The sequence below is a fragment of the Argiope bruennichi genome, chromosome X2, assembly GCF_947563725.1.
Source record: "Argiope bruennichi chromosome X2, qqArgBrue1.1, whole genome shotgun sequence".
Taxonomy (NCBI): domain Eukaryota; kingdom Metazoa; phylum Arthropoda; class Arachnida; order Araneae; family Araneidae; genus Argiope; species Argiope bruennichi.
This window is the reverse complement of record NC_079163.1, coordinates 111,401,797-111,423,070: the sequence shown is the minus strand read 5'-3', so window position 1 is coordinate 111,423,070 and position 21,274 is coordinate 111,401,797. Positions and strand designations below refer to the sequence as shown.

At 31.5% G+C, this 21,274-nt stretch overlaps 1 protein-coding gene across 1 annotated transcript in view; it reads right to left on the bottom strand.

Moving 5' to 3' along the window:
- Positions 1-21,274, bottom strand: part of LOC129959846 (T-box transcription factor TBX22-like) — a 46,157-nt gene that overhangs the window by 10,787 nt on the left and 14,096 nt on the right. The window contains exons 4-6 of the mRNA XM_056072740.1: positions 19,264-19,423; positions 15,704-15,865; positions 13,334-13,395 (exon numbers count right to left, since the gene is read on the bottom strand). Coding sequence (XP_055928715.1) covers positions 13,334-13,395; positions 15,704-15,865; positions 19,264-19,423 — 384 coding nt within the window. The remainder of the gene's footprint in view (positions 1-13,333; positions 13,396-15,703; positions 15,866-19,263; positions 19,424-21,274) is intronic.

The following is a 21,274-nucleotide window of genomic DNA, read 5'->3' as shown; positions in this document are numbered from 1 at the left end:
ACAATAAAGGACATTACGCTGTGGCTAAGACGGAAGAAATTTTAAAGCAAGAATTTTACATACCAAAGTTGAGGTCAAAAATAGAAAGTGTGGTTGCCAATTGCATGGTATTCTTTGTAATAAGAAACGTGGGAAAGGTGAAGGTTTCCTTACCCTCCCCCAAATAGAAAATTTGCCTTTAAGTACATATCACATCGATTTCATTGGCCCTATGCCTTCTACAAATAAGAACTATCAGCATATTTTTTCAATAGTCGACGCTTTTACAAAATTTGTCTGGTTGTATCCGGTTAAATCAACATCTACTCAGGATGCAATAACTAAACTTAAGCTTCAACAATCTACTTTTGGAAATCCGACAAGAATAATAACAGACAGGGGTTCAGCTTTTACCTCAAAAGAATTTGAAACATACTGTCAGGATGAAAATATTGAACATTTCAAAATTGGCACTGGAATTCCTCGCGGAAATGGGCAAACTGAAATAATGCATAAAATGTTAATACCCATTTTATCAAAACTCTCGATAACAGACCCTACCAAATGGTATAAACATGTTGCATCAGTGCAGAAAATAATCAATAGTACTGTTTCGAGGAGTACAAAGTTTACCCCGTTTGAGCTTTTAACTGGAGTAAAATTAAAAGATACAACTGATTTACATTTAAAGGAAATATTGGAAGAAGAATACACAAAAGCAATGATGGAAGATCGAAATAATCTGAGAGAAGAAGCAAGGGAAAACATTTTGAAGATGCAAGAAAAGAATCGCAAAAGTTTCAACAAACGAAGAAAAGTGGCGCGCATCTACAAACTTGGTGAATTAGTGTCCGTACAACGGACGCAGTTTGGAACTGGACTCAAACTAAGACCAAAGTTTCATGGACCGTATTAGATTGTCAATGTTAAACCTAAGGATCGGTATGACGTTAAAAAAGTTGGATGTCATGACGGACCAAATACAACTTCCACAGCAGCTGATTTCATGAAAGCATGGTCTTCAGACTTAAAAAAAAATGTTTATTTTTTTTATCCAGATACTGTTTTCTTTTTTTTTTATTCTTTCAGATTTTTCTACTTTGATTTAACTTTCGAGGACGAAAGAGACGTCAGGATCGCCGAACGTAGTGACGAACGCCTGATGACGAGCGCCATCTGCTGGCCAACAGGTGTTCATGCTTGTTAGACGGAGCCAGACGAGACGGGTCTGAACGAAAGTCTAGACGTGTGAGACGAGACGGGTCTCTGAACGAAAGACGCGACTTATTCGACGAAATCTATTTAATGTTCAATTCTTTTTTGTTAATGTAATTGTCCCTAAATGGAATTAAATGTGCGTTCTAAAATAGTAGTGATCCTTGAGTCCTACATATTACATATATATATATATATATATATATATATATATATATATATAAGTAACCAATCTAAAGTAAGAAATATAAATAAAATAAAAATAGAACTATCCTTGCATATTAGATCACTCAATAGATGGCGCTGGGAGACGACAATCATTATTTACCTTTAATACGTTAGCTTTGTGTTTTTAAAAAGCGGGAAGCACAATAGATAGCTTAAAATTTCCTTGCCTGCTGTTGGTATGTACTTTCCTTTTTGTTTTCTTTAGTGGTTCAGGTGCTTTAGTGTTTATTGTTATTTTGTTATTGTATTTTTACTTATTACTGCTTATTTTCTTGTAATTTGTTGTTTTGTATTGTCCTTTCTGTTAAAATGGTATATCTCTTAGGCCTAATTTCAGGGGATTTTCGGGTCACGAGGAATCCTTATTAGACTTTTTGTCTGCACTCCCTCACAGAAAAAATCCATTTTTTTGAAACCCTGCCTGAGGGTGACCCTTGAAAAAGTCTTCAGGCCGGATACTTTTTTTATTTGGTTTATTTGATTTTCCTATTAACTTGATTTTAATATTTTTGTATATTATATATATATACATATATATATAATGCTTTTATTTCACTGGAATTTTCAAATGTTAATTGTATAGATTCTTCACTACAAGTCTAAAAGAAGAGAACATATCACTATTGTTCTACTCTCATTGTCGTATATAGAAGGGAATCACATAAGCTGTTCAGATTTCTTCCCACTGACCGAACAGACTAAAAATTAAAAACTAAAATTGTGGTGTATAAACCACATAACGAATTTCATTTACTTATCTGGTGGAATTTTTATTTTTACTTTGTCGTATATGAAGTATAGAGAAAGTATTGTAATCGTCAACAAATTCGAACTCGAGATTTTGATGAATCTCCGTGTTTCGGATCGCTTTAAGTTCAAAAACACATTTTTGGAATTATGTCTGTTTTTGTTTTTTTTGTTTTTTTTTGTAAACAAAATAACTAGAAAATTATTTCAGCTAGATGGATGAAAATTGGTATATTGACTTTGGACCAAATCTGTAGATTTTTATCAAATTTTGAAAGAAATCCAATCTCAAGAAATCAGTTTGTCTGACTTCAAGTTCTGGCAATACAAATGAACTCGATAACTACAAAACGTAAAGAACTAGATCAGCGTTTCTCAACCTTTCAGTATTCGCGGCCCAGTTTTCAATCATAATTTTCATCGCTCCCCCCACACCCGCTTACAATAAAATGTATACAACAATAATGTATATTGAGTATTTTGGATTCTGTTTTTAAATTATTTTTAACTAACTGCCAAAACAAGAGTAAAAGTGAGCCAACGTTGGCGAGAAACCACATTTGCATTTTGCCATGCGGGCGGTGCCATGAAAGCGTAGAAAATTTAAATATTATATTTGAAATGAAAGCCAAACAGGGGAGTAACGTTAAAAGAATATGAAAGTAGAAAAATTCGTTAATGAAAGTTAACTTAGACGGGGTGAGCTAAATTTAGAAACTGGGAATACATTTTTTTCGAATAATAAATAATAAAAGAAAAGAAAAAAAAAAACAGAAGCATGACTAAACAAAAGAGAAAAAAAAGTAATGTTTGTGTAAGGGAATCCACACGACCGACGCCGCCTCGAGCATGCGCAGTGCAAATACTTTCTCATATGAATAAAGAAAATGTTCGATAACGCAAGTTTCAATTCCAGCCAGTCTCATTCGAGTCGATCCTTCAACTGCTATCGAATCTATCGTGAATGTGTATGTTATATATGCTTTCGTGTTAATTGCAATTCACAATATTAAATATTCACGGCAGCAGATTTATGCCAAATCATGGATAAATTTTTTAGCGGAAGTAAGCTAACATTAGACGACAATCAAGCATCAACAAGTACACTTAATACTTAAATTTGGGATATACCAGTACTGAAGTAAATGAAGAAGAAAGGCCCCTGTGCATCATTTGCTCAAAAATGTTGGCAGCAGACAGCATGAAACCTAATAAACTTAAACGACATTTGGAAACGTTTCATAGTGAGTACGTCAACAAACCCAGAGAATTCTTCGAATTAAAATTAAAATCATATAAAAAGCAAAAATCATTTTTTAAAGAAATGATTTTCAATCTTTCGAAAAACACACACACGTCCAAAATACAATATTCAAACAACATATTCTCGCTAAAGATATATATTTAGTAACTATTGTTTGTTAATGCCATGTAAGGTCATTGTAACCTTACCCAAGGTCCACAATTTTATGCGGGGAAAGGTAGATAAGACCTTTATTGGAGAGAATATTAGAAAGTTTCAGACAAACCAGTCTCCTAGGTTTAATTATTGCATTCACAGATATAGAAATGGACAGAACGACAGACAGTCTACCAGTTAATAGTTGGTTCAAAATTAAATACTGATCAACTATTTTCTTGATAAAATCAGATGCCGAGTTGCACCAATCTAGCTCATTGCGTTTTTTAGCTATCATGTCGATGAACAGATGGACCTCCCGTGGACGTATTTCATTCAAAACTTGATGAGATAGGTGTTAAGCTCACAACTGAATTCGTTCATCGCTTTTGGAGTATGTTCGCAGACAGACAGATATAATTCCAAAGATGTTTTGTGAACTCAAAGATGTCAAAATTATGAAAATTCATAAAATTTTTGAAGTCGTATCTTTTTTTATTTATTCTTTTCAAAACTTTCTTTTTTTTATAACCTGGAAAAACATATAGAAATTGTCACTTCAGAAATAAATTAAAACGTTATCTACAATAGCCTTCAAATGTTAAGGTACAGCACGTTTTTCTAAACTTACCATTAAAAATACGGAAGTAACGTTAAAATTCACGGTTTATATGCATAATGCATAAAGAATTTCAAGAAAACTTGTACAAAAATAATATCTACCACTTTTATTTTAAAGATTTGAATATTTATATAGCAATAGGAGATAATATGCAAAAATCTAACCTTTGTGATTTCGTGTGTAAGTTTTGTGCATGATTGTTGATTTTAAATTGTTATGGCAGTTTCGTTGATAATATCCAGGTGAGTCTAGCAATGTCTAGGAGAAGTCGTTTGTCCAATTCATAAAGGTAGAGGTTGGTCGGATGGATAGAAATGGGGTTGTCACAGTCTGATCATCTCAATGTGTCTTGTAGTGTGATCAAACGACTATGCCGTCAGTTTTAGTCCGAGGATTCAGAGGCTAGAATACATGTTTTAAGCCGACCACGAGTTACGACATCTGCTGGAGACCGTTATTTAGCTCTTACGGCCCGAAGCTGGAGAAAAACTACAATGTCTCAGCTCATGGCAGATCATTTTATGGCAACAGAGACAAGAATCTCCACTACTACAGTGCGAAGAGGCCTTCACAATATAAGCTTGTATGCATGAGGAGCAGTTGTGTGTCTTCCCTTGAAGCCAGGTCACAGAGTTAGCTGCCCGTTTAAATGAACAAGAGTGGACCACTCAGCAATGGGCTTCAGTACTCTTCATAGACGAATCTAGGTTCACACGGGATAGAGATTCAGGTCGTCAGATGACTTGGAGGAGCAATGCACTAAAGAAAACAATCCAATATTATTGAAAGCCACATTACAGAGATGATGGAAGAATGATTTGGGCAGATATTTCTCTCGGTGGTCACACTGGCCTGCATGTATTCCATGGAGGAACATTGAACGATGTGAGATATCGAGTCGAATTCCTTGATCCATATGCCCGCCTTATACCGCTGTTAATGGTAATGATTTTAATCTGATGGATGACAATGCAAGACAGCATCGAGCTCGGCTTATAGAGGACTTTTTTGAAGGTCACAGTATGGAGCAAATGGAGTAGCCGTCTCTTTCCTCAGATCTGAATCCGGTAGAGCATATTTGAGACTACTTTGGGAGACAGGTTGCTGTTTTAAGTCATTCTCTAAGGTCGTTATATGAGATAGAACAAGTATTACTCCATGCTTGTCTTCGTTTCCTTTTTCGGTTTTCGACAACTTAATTCTCAACACGGAAAGTTAATACCGCCAATGCATTGAAGCTAAAGGTGGCCATATTCCTTATTAGAACCCATTTTTGTAATGTTTTCGCGACATTTTTCACATAAAAGTGTAATGTACTGTTTCCTTTAAAAATGGAGTTCTGTGGCAATCGTTCATTTCTTTCTTTCTTTTTTTTTTTTTTTTTGTAAATCATGCCTGTGTTATACTTAAAAAAATTTCTATGCTGCATTCATTAAAGAACTATATAGTGCACATTTCCTCTAAAGTTCTTGTTTCCATGTTCATTTATGCATACTCAAATTAGACATAACAGATAGATTATATCTTAACTTTTAAAGGCCAGGGAATATATGCTCAAAAGGATTTGGAAGACCAAAGAATTATTTCGCAACCATAGCGGCTCACACAATTAGGCCATTTTTTTTTTTTTTTTTCATTTAAAAGTTCATGACGTTTAAATACGTTGTCAATGGTTGTTTGCCTTATTCATCCTCCATTTTCAAAAGAAACCTCAAAAACACTACTTCAATGAACATTATTTATGAGAAAAAACCTTGATAGACCTCCCCATCCCCAGCCACTGTACCGATTTCGTCAATTTTTATTTCATTCGAAGCTTATTACGTCATTAATTGTGGCCTGTCCCCACCATACTTCATTTTCTAGAAATCGCAAAATAAAACTTTGTCAAACACTCTCCCACTAACACCAAAAGCTAGAACGATTTCGTAGAGGTATTGCGACAAGGGGGCAAGGGGATATAGATATTCCGGGTGTCAGTCTTAGGCAGCGCCATGGGGACATAACATTAGCGCGTTTCTACCAGTTTCTAAATATCACGGAAGGACAAAAAACAAAAACAAACAAACAAAAAAAAAACTATTTTCCGGGCGTCATTTACCCTCGACTAGCCACTGCAATTTCGTCACTTTTATGTGCATAAATAACCAATTAGAATGCTCCATGTTCATTGATAATGTATAATTTAAAATAAAACTCTTTTTTTGTGATAAGATTAATTCCTCAAAGTTGTGATAGACTTGCCTAATATGATGGACAAACTGCTGATAATAGGAAGAGGCTAATTAGTGTTTCGAAATTATAAGATAACTTTGTGCCACCCTGTATTATCACAATTAAAGTTCAAAATCGCTTACTAAGTGATATATATTGTAAATTATGCATATCTAATGACTTTCTTTCGGTCGAAGTCTTGAAAGAAAATGAATCGAAAGTATTCAGATACGATGTAAAGGAATAATATAATTTAGAGATAACAAAGCGATTCCGATTGTGCCCCCTCAAGAAAAAAATGAGATGTGCTTTGGCAATTTCATTTCATAGTAGCAGGTGTGGTGATAAAATACACATTAACTCAAGTGCTTTTCTTTTGAAATCGATGCAAGTGATGTCATTTTCACTGCGGCGTTTATTTATCAGTTGATAAAAAAAAAAAAAAAAAAGATGAAAAAGGAGGGTTTCCAAACTTTTTGAGAAAGAAAATATCCGATTTCGAAACAAATACCATATCTTCACACTTTTTCCTCTATCAATTTCTCTCTATCTATCTAAATACTACGATTACAACGACACATCTTAAAATGCTATGTTACTTATACCAATGCATTATAAATGGGAATGTTATGTTATTCGCTTAATCAAAGAATTCCTTTAGGAACTCCTTATTAATTAACACTTATTTATTATATATTCACTGATTGTTTTTTATTAATATATTACTCTGAAGCAACACAAGGGTTACCATGAAAGAATCGTATAAGTACTTCCTTCAAATAAACATCTATAATCGTCGTTAAAGAATTCGACTTCGAAATTTTAATAATTTTTCCCTTTCAGACCTCTCTAAATAATAATAATAAAAAATATTTTTGTGGTTACCTCTATCTATATGCGAGCACATTAATTACAAAAAAAAAAAAAACCGAGATGGGTGAATTAAACTTGGTATGCTACTACAACCACTCCTACATTGTGAATGAAATTTGATAAAATCGGTCGCATGAAACTTGGTTATTTGTCCGTCTATGAAAATGTGAAACAAGATAACTAAAAACTCATTGAGGCAAATGGGATGAAATTCGATATATGATTTTAATCACTAGAATAAATTTTATACAAGTATCAAATTATTTATCAACTTCTTCCGTGAATTTTGTTGTTACTAATCATATTCATCCAGAATGCGTTTTTGTATTTATATAAATAGTATGGTCAGGATTACTGAATTCTGCTCATTATCCACCATCTGTCTAGTAGAATCATAAATATATCCAATGCAAGGGTGTAGAACTGTTATCTGCCAAACAATATAAAAGTTAAACTAAAATCTAGTTCAGATAGATTGTTGTTATAATTCAGAAGTGATACTGGAGGAATGTCATTAAAAGAGTATCGAAAAAAATGAAAAATAGTTTAACATCTTTGATTAATTTGTTTACACAAATGTAATTTTAAGTACCACTCTCATTTTTTATTTCTTTCATTCTGATTTAGAATTTATTCATTGAAAAACTGCGGTTCGAGAGTACCTTTTATATCAAGCCTTAATTCAACAAATAAAATAAAATATGACTGTATAAATATCTCACATCCTTCTAAACAATCAAATACGTGGCGTCATGATTATAAATTTTTACAACTATTTTACTAAACTCTCTTTAATTTCTAGTTATGTTTCATAAATTTTACGTACCATTCTCGGGCATTTTTCTATGTTATGCCGCCTAATCCATCACATTTGTTTGAATACGACATTGCTCAAATTACATTTTCTTGTAATTCGAATATCATGTCTTTTTTTACAAGTTTTAGGAATCTGCTTAAACTGAAATAATAAAAAAATACATGCAAAGAAACAAGACTTTCTATTTTTTATTTACTGTTTAAGAATAAATCAAAGAATTTACTCTTTTCGTTCAGCCGAATATTGGATAATTAAGCCTTCAGGAAATAGGAATTTTCATAATATAACAACATAATCAATGGCAAGTCGAACTGACAATACAGAAAAGCAGCCATATTATGGGTAAGTGACTTAATATGTTTTCCTTCGTATCTTAATTCTACAGCAAAAATTCAATGAAACTGAACATCATACATTTTAAATACATGATTTCTCTATAGCAATTATTTATGCTTCAGACTTCATTCTATTCAAGCGTAACAATCCCTTTTAATTACATTAGAATGGCGACACTTCAAGACGTACTCCAATATATTTTATATTTTTAATTTACTTTATCTACACCAAAAGGCAACTTTTCCACGCTGTTAAAAATTAAAAATCAAAAGTTTATTTTTTCATTCCACTTTACTGCTTAAGCAGTTCATTAGTTTCGGTTCTAACTGGAAATCGCCTTTCTAAGCCATTAAAACTTCACGAACTTGCTTTTTCGTCCTCTTTTTGCTTCATGTTCTTAGCGGCGAAGCTGCGCTGCATTTCTCTTCAATGGTTATAGTTCGGGCTCGATGACAATAATATTGAAAATCATAGTAAAATTTAATCACTAATTTATATATAATCAGTATTGAAAATTCCATAATGAAGACTCATTATTCGTACAACTGAAGAATTAAAAAAATATTTTTATTTTTTTTATTTTGAATTTTCTTTTTGGATTTGAACCGAGGATTCCGGGTTGTTGAGGCAAAAGAGTTTTTTTTTTTTCTTTCAGGTACTAATCAAAGAAAACTATGCAAAAGTCAATCTCCAAAACCTGAATTTCTTGGAATTTTCGGGTCACGAGAGGTCAATATTTTTGGACGAAAGTCAGACCCCTCACAGAAAAAATCCCTGGTTTGAATCCCTGCCTGAGGGTGACCTTTGAGAAAGTCTTCAGACCCGATTCATCATTTCTTTCTTTTTTATTCTTTTTGCTTTAACCTTAATATTTATTTCTAATTTGGTAAAGTTCATCTGTGGTTTAGTTGTAGCAGCATTAGCGCTCTCTAAATACAAAGTATATTTTATTAGTTTGGTTCAGGAAAAAATCAATGTTTAATTAAATTTCATAATGATTGCTTTTTTTATTGATAATTTCTTATAGCTGACTGTGTAACAGTGGTGTAAAGATCGGCATAAAGATGGGTATCGAGCCTCGGGCACCAGTCTGAAAGAGCACCGGGGGAACAAAAAGTTTGTGCCCCATTTAAAAAACATGCCGCATTTTAAAAAGAGATATCATGAAGGGGCGAAAAAGTAATGCCATGTCCTAAAGGCCACTTACCCATTTTACGCCGCTGCGGTGTGATGAACTGATATGCCAGGTTTGAAGAGCACCAATTTGACAAAATCAAAATTCGTATTCGTTTCGTGGCTTATGACCGCCGGTTCCAAAAAACAAAACAAACAAACAAAAAAACTTTGCTATTTTTTTCAGACTTTTACTTTTGAAGTAGATTTCTTCCAGGTATTTAAATTGCTTTACCGGGTAGTGTAAATGTTAAAGAAAAATGAGTGAATAATAGATTGAATGTTCTACGTGAAGTGGAAGTTCCATTCCTGACAACTAAAATGAAGTAATAGTTTCAAATAATTTTAATGTATGTTTCCGAGTTTTTGGTATTTCATTTTTTTATTCAGTCGTTTCTGTTTTTCTGAAGGTTAATATCCAGATTTTACTCAACAAATTTAGAGATAGAATGATTATAAATTATTTCAAACTAAAAGCATTAAATAGTTTAAATGCAATATTATATGGAAGAGATTTTTTTTTTTTTTTTTTTGAAAACAGACGAAAGAGTGAACTTTTCGGATAAATAGGCAGTAAAATATTTTTCATATTTTCAAATATATTCAAGTAATATCAATTCGTTCACATGAACAGAAATCAAGACGCCATAGTCTCTATGGCAATTCGGTACACGCCGAATAATTAGGAATGTTCGTGTAAATGAAGCTAGATAATTAATAAAGAAATGTGGAAATAAAATTGTTTAAAGATCCCTGCAGAACACGATTATGCACTCACAAAATCATAACTACATTTCATATGCACATTTTAAATTGAAAAAAAATGCACACTTTTACAAAATTCGTTCCGAATTATTCCAGCCGAACCCTACTTATATCCTTTTCTCCTAAAAATAATAATGTTGCTGCTTAAAGCAAAATGTTAGAATTATCGTTATGATTTAAATTTAAATAACATCGCAAGAAGGTTACGTAAAGTTCTATAAATTCACTTAATAATATTCAGGATGAACTGTATATTTCCAAATTAATCTTTTATAATTCAGATGTCTCAGATTCAAATTTTTAACAGACATTATTAATCCAAAATTAAATCAGTAAATACATTGTGCTGAGATATTCACTATATTTAAATTTATTCGCATTTTGATAAATTTGAACATAGTGAACTCAGCGCGGAGTCATCCTTCAGCTGCTATTAATCTGCTATTAAAAGATAGTAAGATATAGATAATTTTAAAAAATTTGATTCTTTCAACAAAATTATTATTCTTCAAAAATTAAACTATCTAGTTTGGACACAGAATATTTAATATTCACCCGCTACAATCGAATAAATGCAAGAGAAAAAAAATACTCAATAAAAAGTAAATAAACATTCATTTTGAGCAGTTATTTGGAAAATTTAATAATTCAATAGTTTAAAAAGTAAAACAACTTTTTGCCTTCATTTTTTCTAATCTTAGAGAGATTTACAGAAACACTTGCAATGCACTTGAAACGAAAAATTGAGAGCATTAGATTGAAAAAAAGAGCATTAAGATTTTATCCATGATCAGAGCATTTTAACACAGCCGTAACTAATATATTGCATTTTATGCAAAAATCCAAAGAACGAAAAAGAAAGAAAAATTTCAAGAAAACTTGTGAAATCTATCTATACATGAAATGTAAGAATTCCGAAGAATTTTGGGAAATTCCAAGTACTCGAAATAGCAAAAAAGTAAGAAATACGGGAAAATTCAGAACATTTATCTAAAATTTTTATTTTATTTATCTAAAATTTTAACTTCAGAAATGTTCATCTTGAAATGCCTTTTTCTTATAATTTTGTCTGATTTGAGAAATATCAGCAGGTACTTTTGAACTCTCTTCAGATTATTGTGTAAATGGCCGTGTTATTGACATACATATTACACTCATATTTTCAAGACGATAAATTCTCTTCCTCCGCCAAAGGAATCATACAATGAGTGAACAAATACATTATCATATTCCTTTCAATCTGTTCACTTCACTTTATTCTTAACAGCATCTTGTCTTCGTAGGGTCGAACCACAAACTTAACTTGCATTTCTCCTGTACATTTCTCTATCACACTGCGTCTGTTAAACCTAATAAAACGAAAACACTTTTCCTATTTCCTCAAAAGTTGGGTACAATATAAAGATAAGTGGTACAAGAAATTCAAATCAGTGACGTAGTATAAAGTGCGAAAAAATGGTATAGCTGCCTTGGACGTCAATTTTGAAGAACCATCACAAAGACAAATTAAAACGTGTTTTTTCTCCTTTTAAAATCAAATATGACTAGAGAGTGTGAATAGTATATTATGTCTTTCAAACCATATAACCCTGATACGTCTCTGCCCCCGACATTATTTTGTAGTATCGGAAATAACTACGTCTTAACCTTGATACGCCGCATTCACTTCGTTGTCTAACAACTGCTTTTTATCCCTGAAATGCAAATGTCCAAACTGTCGTTTTGGAAACAACTTCGATTCTTAAAACCCCGAGTTACAAATACGCTTACAATAAACGGTAAAACACTTGGATATAGCATTTCATCGTCTCCCGGGGGTGATATGTTGATCTTAAAGTAGCACTTTTTTTAGAAATGGAAATAAAATATTATTGTTTTAAAATAGTGTTTGTGAATCCTTAACTGCTATATAGTGAAGGAGGCTACCATTAAGTTACCCATTAAATGTCTTTCTGATTTTTCAAAGTAAAGACATTTTAATTATTAATCTACTAATGTGAAGTTAACTGTTTTAATATGTTTGATAAAAGATGATTGATCGAACGCAATTTGGATATACCCGAAAGCTTAAAAGAATTGTTTTTGCATTCGGACTTGAGTTTTGGCTCAAAAAAACTTTCTCAAGCCCATGCTTGGATGAAAATTTAAATCAGATTTTAAAAACTAATTAATCAGATTTTAAGAGCTAATTAAGTCAAAAAAGTTTAGAGGGTAATTAAAATGATCTTTATAATTTCATTACTTATACTGAAGAATCTGACAAAAAGCTTCATGCAAAAATTTTCTTGACCCCTTAGATTACACTATGGAGCCCCATTTCTGAGATTTGATTCTATATTTGACAACACATTGGTATAAGACGGAATTGGAAGAAAAAAAGAAAGAAAATTTTTATCATCAGTGTTCATTCACATTAAGTAAGTGCTAGAAAGAAATATGTAAATGGTCGGTGATCAACCTTTAAACAGAGAGGGGTTATCTGGATTGGCAAGAAGACTTCACGCATCCATCTGATGTTTCCGTAGCTATAAATTTGTGTATCACCCGTGAAATTGCGACTGAGATAAAAAAGAGGCTGGCGCCAGACCTATCTTAAGAAGTGCAACAAGCCTATCCATGTATTTATCAGACATTTGGCACCTTCGAGTGTTGCTCTTGTTCGCTGATTAATCGTTTGTTTGTTTTCTTACCTATTTTCCCAGATGGCGCCGACTTTCTCTCAAGATGCGGGAGTCTGGCATGCAAACGCATCTTAACGTTTCATAAAGCCGATTTTGACTGATGTTAATCTATTCTATTTGATAAATAATTCTTAGAGAAACACTTGATTGCACTTTTTTGTAGTGAATATCACGGTTTAACTGAATAAAGTTAGCAAATCAATTTAACTTAGAATGATTTCAGTAAAAAACAGGTTGAATGAAATAAAATATTGAAAAATGTCAAAATTTCAGTAATTACTTACCTACTAGTCACTTCACGGAATCCTTTTGCAAATGGATTGCAGGCTATTTTCAAGTATGTGATCTATAAAATGAATAGAAATCGAAAGAAAAAAAATCAAGAAATTAATTCAAAAAGGAGAATACTTTGAATAAAAATCATTTCAAAAGAGACAAATTTACGTGTTAAGAGCTCTAAATTATTTCTAGCTTTTAAGCAAGATATAAAAAATTGGGGGGGAAAAGGGAACATGAAAATAGTTTCTAAATATATCTTTCAGGAAAACAGAAAAGAGTATAATTATTTCTTTTTACCACTAGGTTAGTGTTGATGCCAGTTTGCTGGGATACGATGCGAGTTTACCATGTTTAACTTTACAATACTGTAAAGCAGAGTAACTTAAAGTATTCATGTTTGTAATGCTTTTAAAATCCAAAAAATCTTATCGATCCTATTTTCGGAATCACATTTTTTTCCCACTCTCCTTTATTTACATTATATAGTAAATATAGGAATAGGATACTCACTTATGAAGCTTTGATTAATAATAAATGAAATAATTTAATTTAAAACAGCTGCTAATATGCTTGAATGAAAGATGTTTATCATTTTATTATTTTTATTTTATTTATTAATTTTTGCTGATTCCTCAGAATCATAAAAGAACACATTTTTATAATGAGCGTGATCTCAACAATAGACTATGCCCCCCCCCAATCGGGGTCTGGGCCACTAGGTAAAAAATTCCTGTTCTTAAATGCTTTTCTGGAGGACTACGTTAGCGGAACACGAGGAGGAAGAACACGGAGACCTCACTATATTCATGTCATTCTCAGCAAAACAATTCTTTTGGACATCTTTAATTTTCTAAAAGGCGCTTGTTAAAAAAAATTAAATTCGCAAGCATTAATACTTTCCATCAATTAATCTAAACAATTTAAGCTTTGGAATAGATCTTTTGATATCTCTATCGTAAACGAGGGTGGCTGGGGACCTAGCTGAAATTCGGTGCAAGTTACTGACAAGCGTGACCTCCGCTCTTTGGAAGAACTTACCATAGTCTATTTGTTTGACAATGTTAAAAATCTTTTGCTCGAAAATAAAGAGCAAATTATTTTTCCTTATCCCTAAGGAAAATACTGGGTCGGGTCCCTGGGATTTTGTGCCTCCTGCTCTTCTTTTTCGAATCTGTTTTCAGTTTTAAGTTATATAATTTCCAACATTCTTATTCCTTTCAATACCTCATTTTCATATAATTTCTTAAATACAAAGTGAAAATGTGGAGCTATGGTAGTTTGGAGGAAAGATTTCAGTTTCACTACAAAAGGGTTATGGTATGAAACTTGATTACACCAGATATGCATCTACATATGTGAATCTGAGGCCTGTTAAATCTGATCATAGATTAACATACTTCCATTGCATAGACTGGAGAGAATTGTCCTCTTTGTCTGGAGAGAGGTGTACTGGCTCAGAATCGGCCTCGTTGTTTGACTATGGTTCAAAATTACAAGACCAGTCTCAAAATCAACCTCCTGTTTCTTGAAAAATGAATGTTAATATGACTAAAACTGAACTAAATAGTACAAGTGCTTATGAAAAAGGTAGGGTTTCCAAGGCAAATTCTCTCAATTGGGTTTTAATTGCTATGGGTTCATAATAAGTCTCATGAAAGGTTCACACTATTAATATACTTGTCGGAAAATTATTTCAAGATATTAATATTTTTGACTGAAAAATTTTGCGTAAGAGTTTGAAGAAACATATCAAATTAAGTTTTTCTTGGAAATATGGGCAGAATATCTGCAGTTTTCTGTGATTATGGCTGTAAGAATCAACACCGAAGTTGTAAAAATTTTTCTTTGGTGCTTTCATATTTTTGATTACTATTTTTTAATTGAAAGAATCGCTCTGGATTTCATTTTTAGCATTCTTGTTTTCTTTTAAAATGAAATAATGGCATATTTTTGGGAATATTTATCAAAATTTTTCAAAACAATATTCAAGATAAAATTATAGTATTTACGAGCTTGTTACCTAAATTTATACTTGTTTGTTTGTTTCCTCATGGCACTTGCCACTGACAAGCCCGCTGTTACGAAGACAGCGATTTAAGCCTGAGGGAAACGTCTCTTATTTTTTATAGCAGCGCCAACTAGGGCCAAGAGTACGACTTCGCTACTCACGCATCACTCATTCGCTTGCACAACCCCTTTTTACAGGAGGGCACATTCACACATCTCACAGATACAACAACAGAAGAACAACCATGCCCAAACCGGGACTCGAACCCGGGACGCCCAGATCACGGGAAAGACGCGCTACCCTTATGCCAGGACGCCGGCTAAATTTATACTAAAATAGAAGTGATATAATCTAAAAATTACTATACCTGTTGATTTTGATACGCTGTCACCGTGAAAAACTGTGTTTCTGGAAAAGTAAATGTCAAAGAATCAGAAAGACTAATTTTTGGATAGGGATCTGTGTTCCCTTCAGTCATTTTTTGGATATGAATTCTTGGCTGATATTTATGCATCGATAAGAGAGAAATCTGCAAAGGAATATTTTTTCGGTGTCAAAGGATTAATTCAAATGTTTCGTTGAAAGACATTCTGATATATTTCATCATAGTAGAAAAATTCTTTTGAATTAGTGGAAATACTCGTCTCAAAATAATCAAATTACTCTACAAGTAATATTAGTAAAATAATTTAATTATATTCAATAATTTTGCCGAGTTATTTTAATGTTAATACCAATCAAGTAGCAAGGATTTATAATCTCGAAGTCACTGAGAAGTTTCCAAGTAAACTAAAATTATAGAATGGCAAAAAATTTTTAACAATACATTTAAAAATTATAATTCAAAATTGTTAAAAATTACTCGGAACATTTTCAAACATGAAAAGGTCTTTCTCTGCCAGAAAGTAATTTGATATTGATTATTTGAAAATAAACAATTAATAATTTGCTCTTTATTAATGCTGTCTAATTTTCTCTTTAATGATGCTCATTTTTTGCCACTGTACTTCTATATAAACCAGAATTATTACCCTTCATTAATGAGCGCTTAGGGAACTAATTGCTCTGTGGGTAAACGAATCATAGTTTCTTCACTCGGATAATATTCTGTCCGAGAATTCTGTGACTGTCAAGGCGTTTTGATCAAACAAGGGATCCTCGTCTGAGAACACTCATCCCCTGTCACCATATCTCTCCTTTCAAGGAATCAACCTGAAGCGTTTTGTTCAGTGAAATAAGATGTAACGTTAGAAAAGTAGGATTTATTGAAGGCTATTATCAAAATAGTATTAAAACTTAAAAATAAAAATATTTAAAACATCACTTCAGGCATTAACTCACAATTTGATGCATGTAATTATGCAATGCTATTATAGAAGAGCAAATAAATAGCAATTCACTTTATTGAAAAGGTATTTAAATACGTAGTATTATTTACAGATAATGACTAAAAATTACTGAGTTTTTACGCAATAAAAGAAAAACCACCCTCGGTTTCAGATTTAAATGGTTATTAATTTTCTTGCCTCGGTTAACGCAAAATTCTCGTCTCAAATATTCGATGCAAATTAGTACCGACATTATTATAGTGTCGCATGTAAATAGTAATACGTTTTATTGCAAATGTATTTCAATTAATTTACATGCATTGTAATTAAACAACATAATAACAGCAAGGGAATAAAAAAAGCAATTTTAAAAGCAAAATGTAAAAAAAAAAATCATCAGGTTAGAAAGCTGATTCCTTAGCACAAATGTTAACATTTTAAAAGGAGCTAACAAAATGAGAATAGTTCTAACCTCTTCAAATCAAATTGAAAATAATTTAAAGTTCCAAATCTGGAACACCCGACCATTAGATCTATATAAACGGCTCAATCCATGCAAAATATCTGCAAGTAGGCTCTGAAATACTGGAAATGCATTGATAATGTTCATAATAATTTTCAGTCATCCATTACTGCTTTTGGCCCTGTTTTCTTTAAACTGCTCTAATCTTGGCACAGTAAGCTAATTTTTAAGCCATTAGTGAAGAGCATATATTACAAATTGGAAAAATATTTTAAATGACAAAAAAAAAAAAAAAAAATTCATACTTTATACGGTTGGGTAAATAAAGATATTTCTGAAGAAAATGCATGATTAAATTTTTATATAATACTGTTATCCGATTCTATTAGTCAGATTTAATGAGATATTCTTATCACACTAAAATTTTGAACAAAAAGAAATCCATTCTTGTTTGTCTACAAATAATTAAGCGACTTGGGAATATTTGAACATCACTATTATAGACCATTTCAATGGTCACCTTGACAAAGATATGCCAACCAATTCCTGGCGGATTCTCAAAGTATCTGTGAATGATCTAAAATAATGCAATTCAAATCTTTATAACTGTGTTAGTTTTCGAAACAAAAAAGCAGATTTTTATTTTTTTATTTAAACTATGATGTTCCAAGATTATCGCTAATAGGACCAGAGAACTGCATAAAAAAATTAGACTTCGTTGGTTTTTAAGCACTACATTTATTGACTTAAACAACATAAAATAACAATTCTTTGCGTCATTTGAAGCAATTTTCCAATAGGAAGCATATGACTATCTTAAAAGGTTTAGAAATTAACTGCCGGACCGCGATTAGAGCAGACGTGTATCTAATCATTGCTGTTAAAAAAGCTGTCTCGTTCTTTGAAAAAGTATTAAATCTCAGGAGACTTATTAAAGATTACAAAATTTAGCTGAAATAAAAAAAAAATCACAATTCTCTTAGCTATCATAAGTATTTTTCCTAATTGGTACTCATCCTCATCAGACATTGTTCAAAATAATGAAACCTGTCCAAAACAGTGCTTATCTTTAACTGATTGGGTTAATTACTTCCAGTTGGGAATAATTAGCACTTCTAAGGGAATGCAGCCTATTTCTGGCTCAGGTCAGTGGTGTGAGTAGAATGGGGCAGGCAATACACGAGCACGAGCATTATTATAAGAGATTCGAAACCGTTAAAAAAAAAAATTTATCCTTTTTTTTTTCCCTTTACTTAGCTGAAATCTTGTTTTTCTTCTTACCCGAGTTTAAAAGATTTTATTATCTTTTTTTTTTTTAAAAGAAATAAATGATTTTTTTATATATATATTGTGACCTAGGGTTCTGGTAAGATTTTTTTTCTAGAGCATTTTTTTTTTTTCGATTCAGTTCTGTGCAGATAGATTATACAAAAGTTAAGACAATAAAAACTCTGGTTTCATTTTTAAAAAATTATAAAAATGAATGTATGAAATAAACTTGCAGTCATGTGAAATAAATTATCTGTTATTTTAAATTTTATATTTGAAATAAATTTGCACATGAGTAATATTTTTTTTTAATTCTATATAAATTTGAAAATGCGAAAAGAAGGGAAAAAAATATCTTGCGGGGCAAGTTTATTGAAAAGCAGTTAGAGTAACTAATATTTTTTCAAAATGGGTCCCGAGCCACTTAAGGTCGGTTCTGGTCCGAAATTATCCCGCGAATTCTTTCAGAACTGGTCATCTATATAAATAAACCAAACCTTAATTTATACGATAAGTATTAAAAATAATATTTTATTTTTACTTAAAACCTTAAAGCATCAAATATACTTCTATCTTATTTCAACTTTAAAATTATAGCGTGAGATCTTCTTCATTATTAGTACAGAAAAATTAACTATTAAAGATATATTTAGTAAGATGAAATAATATTTATGATGACCTTTTTACACTAAATATTAAAAAAAAAAAAAGAACCGCAAGTTTTCATACATATTCTTGTTAAAAGGTATTTCTTGTTTTAATTTTAATTTAAAAATGATCAGTCATCATATAAAAATAAATGTCTTTCTAGTCTTCAACAGTCAAAGTAAACTTTCAAGGTAGTAATTTAACGAAAAAAAAATGTACCTGTCCTTTCGATTTCGGCTCCTTTGCATTGGTAAGTTTCAGTTTATCAAACGTAACTGCATGGGACATCCAGTATTTACCTGATGAAGGGCTATCCGGATGTATATAAGTTGAGTTAGGGTGAGAGCTGTCGCCAGAACCAGCTACAATCCACCTAGAACTGATATATGCCTTATATGTATCTCAACATAATCAATATAATTGAAGCAAACAATATAAACTCTGCTCTTTAATGCCTTAAACTATGTGACTACGTTCGGAATGAATTTTCTGAAAAACGTTATGAAATATTTAGATTTGTGAATTTTTGAAAATATAGATTGACCTATGAAAATAATATATCAGCTAAAAGTCAAAAATGTTTTAAAAGTTGAAAGATTTATTTTTTGCTAAAATGTAAAAGACTTTAATAAGTAGAAAGACATAAATCAAAATCCAAAGTTTGTGAAATAAGTAGCTAAATATTTTGTGTGTAATTTTTAAGAAATTTTAATTTTTTAACTAAGAAATAAGCTATATTTTTAACTGAGGTTGAGATGAGAAATAACATGAAACTTTCTTTTACATTATGAAACCTTAAAACAATTGTAAAGTCTTTCTGAATTAGCAGATTGATTATTCTATAATTTAGAAACTATATTACAAAAACTATATTACCATATATTGTTATATTACATTCGAGCAAAAAGTTCAAATAAAAAAAACATATTTGAAAAAAAAAAAAAAAAAATTCTTAATTTAGTGTTTGTGCGCGTGTGTAAACATATTTAAGCAGATGAGTGACCGAGAAGAAACTTTTGGAATTTTTAACTTTGGTTTATTTTTATCACGTGAAGCATATTATATACAAGAAGCGATGATGAAACTGATGTCCGTTTACATCGCGATACAAGAGCAGCAGAGCAAAAGAGACCAAAAAATTTGCCCTTCAATGTGTTTTACTAAGAGAGTTTGATAGACATTCCTTTTACACGTGTCGATCTGGATTGGGAAATTTAGGTATCATTAAAAGAATGTTGAAAGCATTAAGGATTTTTATCCCTTCACTCAGAGCGTGAAAACCTGCTGAATTTACAGTTTTCCTGAGCGCGTGTTAAAAGTAATTAAATAAAAAGTGGAATTGGGTCAAGAAATAAGAGACTATTTTAGAATGAAGTCAATATGGACCAAATTAAGATAAAAATTGGGTAATAAACTAGGATTTAAATTATATTAAGAGATATCATTACACACATATATATTCTAATATATGAGGCTTTTCGTAAGATGAGTACAAAAATTTAGAATTTGAGGAAACAGCATTTAAAGCTGAAAAAAATGTACAAACATAAAAATGAATGTGACCTCTAAACCTCCAAAAGAATGAACTTAGAAAAAAATTAAAATGATTTTGTAGAGAAACTTATGCAGAAATCAATGAAATTGAATAAAAATTATGCGATATTTTTGTCAAAATCGACTTTTCATTGTAGTCGACTTCCTTAACATAAAAAGCTGTATATAATTATTGAAGTAAATGTTATTTAAATCAATATATATATATATAACCAACAAAAAAAATAAAATAAGGCACTGCAAATAAAAATTGTTGATTGTCCAAATATCGCTAGCTTTTCTTAATGTAATGCCACTCAGATAAGGAAAATATGTTATCCGTTGTAATAATGATTATATCAAGCATGAATATGGGAAGTCTAGTGAAAGCTTACGATATCCGAGTCGTTTAATTAATTCAATTGATGAATAGAGCTCCACTTAGTATACCCACCGGGAAATTTTCGATCCGCAATAATTTTCTACTCAAATATTTTTCTCTCTCCTTGGGAGCCAAAATCACCAAAAGATGGGTCAGGTGCAAGAAGTGCGCAGTTTATTTATCTTATGATGCGTGGTGGCCAGCCATTGACATTTATCCAAATTCATCTAAGTAAAACAAGTCTATCTTGAAGAGGGATTAAATTTTAGTATGCGCGATTTTACTTGAAGACAATTACAAATTTATTGTTACAGC